This window comes from Crocuta crocuta, unplaced genomic scaffold, assembly GCF_008692635.1.
Source record: "Crocuta crocuta isolate KB4526 unplaced genomic scaffold, BGI_CrCroc_1.0 scaffold50, whole genome shotgun sequence".
NCBI classification, from domain to species: Eukaryota; Metazoa; Chordata; class Mammalia; order Carnivora; family Hyaenidae; genus Crocuta; species Crocuta crocuta.
In genome coordinates, this window is record NW_027527428.1 from 6,259,851 (window position 1) to 6,269,853 (window position 10,003).

Consider the following 10,003-nt stretch of genomic DNA (forward strand, 5'->3'; position numbering starts at 1 on the left):
ATTTTCTGTCTTATTTCTAGTGGTATGAGATCATATATTACATTTATACGTTGTTTTACGTTTTGCTGTTATTTATTTTATTGTGTGCATATTTTAACATATACATTTACTACAACGATCCCAACTAGGGAATGTAAGGGGCCTTTTCCGTGGGTGTTCAGACTGGGCTCCTAACACCTGGTTTTCCGTCTGTTTTGTCTTTATTCGGTGTGCTCCGTGAGTTTTGACTTGGTTCTCTGAGGTGCTCGCCCTCCCTACAGTGTACGTGTCCTGTGGACGGGGGGCGGGGGGACATTTGCTACCAGCTTCTCAGCACCTAGAGGTGGAAGTGTCGGGAGCCCCTACTTCCTTTGGAACACCTGGTGGCTCGTATACGCACCTGTCAGAACGGGATGTCCACGCTGACCACGCCACACCCCGACTTCTTAGTAGAGAGTCACGGCCCGGCTCTAAGGGGGACTTCCTCTGCCGCAGGTGGGTGCCACTCCACAGTCCTGCCTGTAAATGCATGTTATGCCCCCACTCTGGGCACCCTGTCTAGACTGGACTCCTAGAGGCTGAAGGAAGAGGAGGTGACCTGATGATCCAGCTGAAGCTTCAGTCGTCTTTAGCCACAAATTAAGTGGGGAGCGGCAGAAGCAGACCGAAGACAGGATGGTGATCCCCATCTCTCAAAAGCTGGATTTAAAAAACCCTTTTTACTGTTTTCTTTCTCCTAAAGAGTGGTTGAGACCACAGAGAAGGGGGCAGACATCTCCTGGGACCAAACCCTAACCCTGGCCATGGCTCTGGCCCTCAGGGGGCCCACCTCCTAGGTCTGAGAAGAGAATGGATTCGGGGCCCATAACCAGCATGGAATTATTCAGTGAGGACCCTAGGAGTTTGCCATGATATTTCCAGGTCAGAATCGTGCTGCAGAAGGGGGTCCTGTCCAAACCCTAAGCCTGGAACACCCCACGGGCCGTTCCCTGAACCCAAACCCTAAGCCGGCCCCGCACCCTAACGCGCCATCAGCCCAGCCCTCCAGGGAGACCGCTGAGCCAGTGTTGATTTGGGCCCTGACACCTTCCAGGACCCAACTCTAACCCTAACCCAGGCTCCTTCCCTAAGGGAGCCTGCCTCCTGGGGCTGAGGAAAGAACGGATTGGTGGCCCGTTGACACCGACCGGGTCAGCTGTGTTTCCTCGGCCGTTTGACTTGTCCGGGACATGTGTGCTGACCTGCAGGCTTCCAGCAGTGCCCACGGTGTGGGCCCCTCAACGACACCCCGTTACTTTGGGCAGGCTCGGGGCTCTGTGCTTGTGCTGGCGGGGCCCGGGCACCATAGCTGCCCCTCAGGGAGGGTGCCACCTGGCCGGCGGGGCTGCCTTGGGACTGGCCTGGAAGAGTGTCTGGGTTTTGCTCTGCCAGTGTCTCGCCGAATCTCACAGGGCGGGACCGGGCTCTCCCTTCCCTTGCTAGGGGGACCCCACCACAGAGCGTCTTGGGACACGGGAATCTTCCCTGCCCTGCCTCCCTCAGTGCAGCCGGCCACCCTCCCACCACGGGCCCCCCCATCCACCCCACCCAGCCTGGTACCCTGCCTGGAGCCCCCTTCTTTCAGGATGAGCACTCTCTCCTGCGTCTGATGCGAGGTCAGCACAGGGTCAAAGGCCACAGCACTGGACACGGCCTGGGTCCTGCCCAGATCCAGATGAACTAACTTGATGGCAGGGGCGGCTGGTTGTGAGTCGGGGTCGGTGGCTTCGAGTATGCGTGAGATCGCATGTGGCAACCTGAGCTCCAACGGGTTGCTGGGATCCAGTGCAGACGCCAGCCCTGTGGGGCGGGGATGGGGCACCGCAGGAGGGGAGCCCCAAGACCTGAGCTTGCCGGTCCCAGGAGACGAAGGGCTGTGTGACTGGACAGGAACCCGGGCCTCTTGAATTTGATAATCAATGCTGGTTTCTGGGGACGGGGAGAGGGGGAGAAGACACTGAGTAGTCAGTAATACTCCTGGAACACCAGCGTTTACTGTATTGTTATTAATAATAAATTCTCCTACAGCCCTAGGATGCCAGANTTCTCAAGTTGGGAAGAGGAAAGAGAGAAGTCGGGAAGCTCTGCTGGAAGCAGCAGCACCTGGGGTGTGGGTTCTCATCTCTGCCCTGAGGCCCTTGTGCGGGCGCGAAGCGATAGGACTCTTCAGGGTGGGTTTCAGTGCCCTGCTGTGACATTCCGGGCTGTGGGCGCGCAGAGCCTCGCAGAGGAGGGCGAGACTCGGGTAGCGGCCAGCGTGGGGAGTCACTGAGAGTCTTGGAGTGAGAGCCCAGACCAGGAGGGTGGTGGCGCCCGCTGGCCCCGTAGGGTAAGGGGCAAGGGGCGAGGTGGGGGCAGGGCGTGGCCGTGTCCAGCTCCGCCAGGGAACCTGGCTGACACCAGCCTAGGCCTGCCCTGCCTGCAAGGGCTCTCCGCCTGCGGAGAGCCCGCTGGGTCTGGGGGAGGCAGGGGCGGGCGGCAGGGTCCCAGCCTAGGGGACATAGCCTGGCCTGCCTGTTGGGAATCCAGACTGGGTGCCCGCCCCATCTCCTGCGCAGGCTGGCCCCTCTGGGGGGGCCTGACCCAGCCGGGGTCCGCTGGCATTCCTGCGGTGCCGTCCGCCTCCCCTCTCATGTCACCTGTGAGCCGGGTGCTTTGGCCTCCCAGCCCCTTGTCCCCAGCACACTGTGGGCATCGTTATCCCAAGTCCTGTCGCCAGGTTTTGCGCAGGCTGGAACCACCCCCCTCTGCCCACCCCTACTTCTCACTTGCCTCAGCCCCAAACCTCGGCCCAGGGGTGGGGGTGGGGGGGCAGTTTCAGACTCACCGAGTGATGGAGAGCCCAGAAAGGGCAGAGCCTGGGGGGGGCGGGGGGGGGCAGCAGGAGGGGAACGGAGGCCGGAGCCAATGGTGGGCGAGGGGGCGAGACCCTCGGGGCGGGAGGGAGTTTGGGGAGGGAGTGGGGAGACCTTGGTGGGGAATCAGGCGGGGGAGGTGCCCGGGATGGGTTTCGATTGAGCCGACTGAGCCGAGGAACTTCTGGGTGCTGCAATTTCACTTTCCCAGAAAATGAAACCGAAGCGGGGTTGGTCACATGACAGGTGGCTCAGTATATAGTCAGCTGCCTGGGGACCCTTCCTTTCCCTTGCAGACCTGCGGGAGCTTGCCGGCCTGGAGAAGGCCCATCCGGGAGGGATGGAGTGTCCTTCGTGCGGGTATGTCTCCAAAGAGGATGCCCCCAGGTTCTGCAGCCAGTGTGGACAGAGGCTGCTTCCTGCAGCCCCCGTGGCAGGTAAGGGCCGAGTGGGGGCGGTAGGCTGGGCACCAGCTCCGACCCGCTTCCCAGGCCGGGCCGTGGAAACCGCGCCCGCAGGCGGCTCGGGCGGGCAGAGCGAGGTCCTCCTTGGCCAGAGAACTCTTACCGGAAGAAGGGCTGTTGTGAAAAGAGCAGTTTTCTTTGCTGGAGGCTTCTGTTGCTTTTTAAAACTTTCAATTTCATTTCTTGGAGAGAACTCAAAGGGTCTCTGCTGAGGGGCCGGATTTCAGAGGATGCTGTGTGGAAGTGGTGTCCCAGGTGCTGGGGAGGGGGGAGGGGCCCCCACAGCCTGGGCAGGCGCCTTTCCTGGGTGGGGTGGCAGGTCGGTGCATGAAAGGGAACTATCAGGTGGCTCTCACTCCCGGCTCAGGTTGGTCCTTAACTCTCTTGGTGTCTGGGACCTCTGCCTTCCTTCCCTTCTTAGGCATTCTGGGACCACAGGACTTTGGCACTGCCTGTTCCCTCAGCTTGGAACATACCTTTCCTCCAAGGGCAGCACCATGACCCCCTCACTTCCCATCAGTCTTTGCTCCTCTGTCTTGGACCTGGAGCCCCACTCTGACCACCCGCTGGAAAATGGTCCCTGCCCTTCCCCCACACTCCCAGTTACCCCTCATCAGGCCGCTTGCCCTTCTAGCAGGTGGCCTGTGGCTTCAGAGGGGACATTTGCTCTCTTGTTAGCTACTTTCCTCCAAGTCCCTTGCACACAGTAGGTGCTGAATTAATAATTCTGGGACCAACCAAAGAACGTTCTCTAGAGGACCATGTGCATTTTCTTTCTTTCTTCTTCTTCTTTTTTTTTTTTTAAAGTTGTATTTATTTAAGTGATCTCTACACCCAACATGGGGCTTGAACTCACAACCCCAAGATTAAGAGTTGGATGCTGTACCGACAGAACCAGCCAGGCACACCAGCCTTGTGTGTTTTCTAAATGCGAGGGGTGTGTGTGTGTGTGTGAGCAAATGCTGTCAGTACCAGGCCTCCTTGCTCTCCGACCTCTGGGTAACTTGCCAAAGTGCGCTCACTGGTTCCTCCCTCGAACAGCCTTTGTACAAGGTGCTCACGTCACGGATGCTTTCATTGGATTGTAAGAGGTCAAAGAGGCGGTTGCTATTGCTGTCGATTTTTGTTTGATTTTTGTTTGATTTTCTTGTGCCGTCGTGGGTGCAGGGAGGAGGGCTGGCTGGGGCCAGACCCCAGGAGCCTGTCTTTTCTTGTGGACCCCACGGGGCTTGACTCATGCCGTTCGGCTCGGTGTCCGCTCTCGCATTGATCCCTGGCTCTTGGGGTCTGGAGCCACGGCATAGCTGAACTCCTGGTGTGTGGCTGGCANAAAATCAGACCTGTCGGTTAAATGTCAGTGAGCCTGGCGCCGTGCCACGTTCTGAGGGCGGAGTGATCATAAATTCCCATTCCACAGATGCCAGGAGTGAAGTGCGGGGAGGTTCAGTATCTTGCTTACGGTCCCCCAGCCAGCAATTAGCAGAGACAGGGTTGGGACCCGGGCGGGGCTTGCCGCCCCCTTGGGAATGGAGGAAGGGTGGCGGGCTGGTGGCCCCTGCTGGGTCTGCCCTGGAGCGCCTGCCCCCAGGCTGGGTGGATGGGCAGCTCCCACCCCTGCTGCCTGCAGGTAAGAACCTGTGCCCAGGGGTTCGTTTTCGAAGAATGCAGAGGCGGCCACAAGGTGAGCAGCACGCAGACTTTATTAGGGTGGAAGATCGGAAAGTAAGATAGTGGGAGAGTCTCGTTCGGAAGGGCAGGGAAGGTCTTTGTGGTATAAGGTCCTGGTCGACGCCCCTTCCCTTCCCCCTGAGCCCTGCTCTGCTCCATCCTCTACGGCTTGATAGCTCTGGGGCGTCCCTCCCTGATCCGCTTGTTCCCATCGTGGGGGGGGGGGGTCTAGGCCAAACCACACCGGTCCTTGTGGGGACGGTTCACGGTCTACTTTGTAGTCAGGTGTCTTGTCAGATTCCTAAGGGGACCCTGTGGGGGAGTAGGTGGGGTCTGTCACATTCTTAAGAGCAGCCTTGCGCCAGAGGGGGTTTGCTGTGATCAGATGCTCCCAGCCTTGTTCTAAAATATGTGCTTTTCTCCACTCAGAGGCCTCAGGTCCTAATCTTTCCCTCTTGGCCTATTTTACCCTATCTTTTCCCATTGGACTGGCACTGGCCAGCAGTGGAGGTCAGGGGTCAGGGGTCACGGTGAGGCAGGGGTTGAGCGTGGGCCTCAGGGTTCAAATGAATTACGGAACCCGGTAAAGAGGGGTGGGGGTGGGGGTCCCTGGCTGACAAGCAGAGAAGGAGTCTCGGCTCCTGGGCCCAGCGCCTCCCAGAGACCCACCTCGTTGAGAAAATGCACCTCCTTCCTCTGGGGCGGGGGGGGGGGCTTCTGCGGAGCCCACAGCACCTCTGCCCTCCTTTCCTTTTGCATGGGGGGCTGTCAGAGTGCAGCTGAGGGCATCCGACGTGTCTGTCGGTGGAGCAGGTCTGGGTGAGAACCTGGGGGTGCCGTGAGTGCCCTGGTGGTCACTGTGCAGGGCCCACCCCGTCCCCGAAGCCCCCGCCTCCACCTACGAAATGCTGGCACCTGCTGGCTGGTCTGTGAGCCTCTAGCAGCGCCGGATCACGTGGGTGGCCCTTCCTGCTACTGGTGGGAGCGGGGGCCGGGCCCTGGTCACTCAGGAGGATGACTCTGCTGGGTCCCCCAAGGGCCCACCCCCACCAAGTACATCGCTTCCTGCTTCCTGCTTCCTGCTTCGCGGCCCCTCTGTCTCTCTTCCCTGACTGTGCCTCTCTGTTTACAGGAAAACAAACTGAAACCAACATGCAGAAGGCTTGGCTGGGGCACTGGAGGGACACCTCCTCCGCTCAGCCACTCACGGGCTCCAGCCTGCCCAGCCCCTGAGCTCGGGCCACCCCAGACCTGGGGCTTGGAGACCTGGGAGCTCCGGACAGGGCCCGTCCCTCAGGAGCCCGACCGGGGGCCGGGGAGGCTGGTGTGGCCGTTCAGTGGTGCTGATGGTGTGATTTGCTATGGCGGTTTGGGAGCGAATGGTCAAGAAAGAATTCTCAAGACGTTTTTGGTGTAAAAAAGGTGGTTTTAATAAGGCACAGAGAGGACCCCTGGGCAGGAAGAGCTGCACTGGGGTTGTGAGGAGGTAGATTATACACTTACTCTGAGTTCAGAGAAGTAGAGACAAAGAGAGTTCTCAAAGGGACTTTCATATGTTAAAGAAGACTCCGGATCCTGGAGGCTTGGCTGTTGTCAAGGTGGTTTTTCCCTGGGTCCTGGGGGGACCGGCATTGGGGGGGAGCACTGCAGGGAAGGGGAGAGTCCCAGCCCATCCGGGCAGAGGGTGGCCACCTTTGCCAAGGGTGATGTTGGGCAGGGTGTCCCAGGGGCCCCAGGTGGGACTTCCTTGAGGGCCAGAGGTTCCTTTCAGGGGCTGAAGTTCTAGGCAGCCTGTTTACTTTTTTAATTTTTGCTATTTCCAAATTTCCTTGATGTGTTTTTTAAAATTATTTTTTAAATGTTTTATTTATTTCTGAGAGAGAGACAGCATGAGCAGGGGAGGGTCAGGGNTGCCTGTTTGTGCCTACGGGCCCGCTAGTGTGGCCACTTCCTTTCTGTGGCCGCCCGCACAGGCTGGCTTTTGTGTTCCCGCCCCTCACTTAGCTGGCGGTGGAGGCAAGGCAGACCTGGGTTTTACTTTTTGTTAATTGTGGCAAAACGTTTATAATAGAACAGTTACCATTTTAACGGTGTGTAACTGTTACAGTTACAGCGGCTATATTCACACTGTTGTGCAAACATCACCACCTTCCACCTCCAGAACTTTCTCATCTTCCCAAGCTGAAAGTCTGTCCCCAGGATGCAATAACGCCCTCCTCCCTCCTCTCTGTGAATGTGACCCCCGCCCCCCACGGGACCTCAAGCCTTACTTGGTTTAGCCTTCAGGACCAGGGAGCTGCAGCCACCTTTTACCGCTGAGGCACTGGCCGGCTTGCTGGGGGCCCCGGGCTAGTGGCTGGCTGGCCCGAGACTGCGCGTGCTGCACCCCCAGGCCTGTTTCTGGGGCACTCACTGGGAGCCTGGGTGGTGGAGTCGGCAAGGCTGATTGATTTAGGTTGAGCTAATTTTGTGCGACATTTTGTTGTAGCTGCCATTTGGGGGCTGCCCGGGAGGCCCCTTCTTTCTTCCCCCCCTTCATGTGCTAATCAGCCCTTGGCCTGGCCTGGGGATCTGAAGGGGAGCTCAGACCCATTTAGCTCTCTGGGTATTAGTAGGTCTTTTTACCTGCATGCCTTTTTCAGGGGCTCCAGGGGCCCCAGGGGGGAGGCGTGCAGCCCAGGGTGCCATCAGGCAGCAGGGGTGGGGGCAGGAATTTGCTGATTCAGCCAAAATGTCCTGAGGACAAGTGCCTGTCCCCAGGGCCTGTCCTGGCTTCTGTGAGGTTCAAACTCTGCCTCCCCATTTGCCAGCTGCGGTGGGGGGGGGGTGCTGAGGACTCCCCCCAGCCCTGTGCTTCCATGTTTTGCATCTAGTTAGAAAAAGCACGTGCCCGGCTCTGGCTGTGAGTACGTCATGGGTTAGGCCACCAGGTGCCCGTTAAGGTTTGCTCTTACCCAGTCCAGCCATTTCCTTCAGATCTCGGTGATGGTAGGAAGAACAGGTGCTGGCGTGCACGACCCTCGTAGTCAAGGATGCGTAGCACCTGGAAGCCTCCGGCCTTCCCCCCAAGTCTTAGCACAACCCCCTTAACTCCCGGGCGTGTGCGCTTTGGGATGTTTGCACGCGCACGCGAGTCTGTAAACTGGTGGGGCCGGGCCACGCACGCCGCTGTCTTCACCAAGCACCGCTCACCCCATGGCCTCATGCAGGCCCTGCTGCGGCAGCCTCCCTTGCTCTGCTGGGTGGCAGGGCCTGACTCCACAGCCAGCCCGGTCCTGGGCACCCACCGTGCTCCCCAATTTGGCCGGGCCAGGTTCTGTCCCCCGGGGAGCCAGTCTCTCCGGAGGACAGACTGGCGCGCCTACAATGGAGACTCTTCAAAGTAGCTCCCCCTGGCCGCTCTCGCCTCGTATCTTCTAGATTTCATCCCCGCCCACCTCCTCACTAGGGTTGGGCATTATCGACTGTGGTCATAAATGCCAGCTGGATGGGTAGATATGGTATCTCATGGCTTTCTCACGTCCCTGATCAGTAGTTTTGATCAAGTCTGTTTTTGAGGGTTAAGAGGTCATTTGTGTTTCTTTTTCGCTGAACTGCCTCTTGTTTTCCTTTTGGGGAGCTCATTTTTTAAAATAAAAATTCCCACTGATTTTCAAAGTCTTTGGGTGGTTTATAACGAAGATGACCAGAAACCCAGCTCCCCTGTGTGCAGGCTGCGCACACTCAACTCCAGAGTGAGGGGTTTGGGTTGACGCAGGGATCCCTCTCTGTCCTGAGTCCCTCTGTCTCTTCATCTTTCTCTGTTTCCCCTGCTTTGTCCTCAGGCTGGCTACCTTCATGGAGGCAAATGGGTCCCCAGTTCCCTTGCATCAGATCCGTTTGTCTGACCAGGGGGAGGGCGACAATGTGTCTGAAACCCCAAGAATCAGCCCTGGAGACCGTCCGCACTGCCTGCCAGTCACCAGGACCCGATTCTGATTGGATCAGGCTAATCAGGGGCCTCCCGCAGTGGAGGCTGGCGGTAGAGAGGCAGGTCGAAATACTTATAGTTTATCCAAAGGAAAGTGACCCGGGGCTTCTGTGTGTTATGAGATCCTTCCTTTCTTTGGCATTAAGGTTGTGGGGGAGGAAGGATTTTTCTCTCCCCTTCAAAATTCTTCTGGCTGGTCTACGAACTAAATTGACATGAGACAGATGAGCAGGAGAAAATCAAATTTACTTCCCGCATGATGGGAGATTCCAAAGAGAAGCCAGAGGAGGTGTCTGGGACGTCAGAGGGGAGAAAGCAACTCACAGGAGGGTGGAAAGGAGTAAGCGGTGATGCTGGGCTGCCCAGGAACGGGGGACAAAGCGAGGACTCCGATCAGACAGGCCTTGCCGTCCCCAGTTCGGAGTAGAACGCAGCTTCTGTGGTGGAGGCTCCCTTCCTGGACCAGGGCCTCCGTCTACATTCTTGTAGGCAGTTGGGGGAAGGTCGGGGTTTCCTTGATTGTTTTCTGCTTGAAATAATCTGCATGCCAAAGGGGCCACCGTGGGGCAACTTCAAGTTTTGAGTGTGCGTATTTAGACGCTTCATGCATTGGTTATTAATTCTGCGTCCAAACGATGGCTCTTGAGGGCCTTGCGTTCCAGGGGCTGGAGACTTTCAGGAGAGCGAGGCTCTGGGCTCTGGCTTCCAGAATTTACAGAGGCCTTGGAGAGGGAAGAGGAAGGGCTTCAGGAGGAAGACCCAGCGGGCCTCGGGCTCTGGAGGCCCGGCCCAGGGAGGGTTCCAAGCAGAAAGCCATCTGCAGTGTAGGGTGGGGGGTGATGTGCCCCCAGGTTTGAAAATAGAGTCCCCTGCAGGGCTGAGTTTGGGAGGGCCCCGGCATCAGGTGCTGGGAGCTATGCGGGTGGCGGCTCCGATCCTCTAAGCAGACCAGCCGGGGAGCAAGGATGAGTGAAGGCAGGGGCCCCGGAGGTATTGGGAGACCCTGGGTCCGGGCCACGTGCCCCAGA

General features: G+C 58.2%; 1 protein-coding gene across 2 annotated transcripts in view; it reads left to right on the forward strand.

Annotated features, from left to right (window-relative positions):
* Window positions 1-2,096: 2,096 nt before the first annotated feature.
* Window positions 2,097-10,003, forward strand: part of RNF213 (ring finger protein 213) — a 103,082-nt gene continuing 95,175 nt past the window's right edge. Inside the window, exons 1-2 of one of the 2 annotated variants that reach the window (XM_077755262.1) lie at window positions 2,097-2,189; window positions 3,170-3,310. In XM_077755262.1, coding sequence (XP_077611388.1) covers window positions 3,214-3,310 — 97 coding nt within the window. In that variant the 5' untranslated portion in view covers window positions 2,097-2,189; window positions 3,170-3,213. The remainder of the gene's footprint in view (window positions 2,190-3,169; window positions 3,311-10,003) is intronic. The other variant, XM_077755267.1, reaches the window with a different exon arrangement.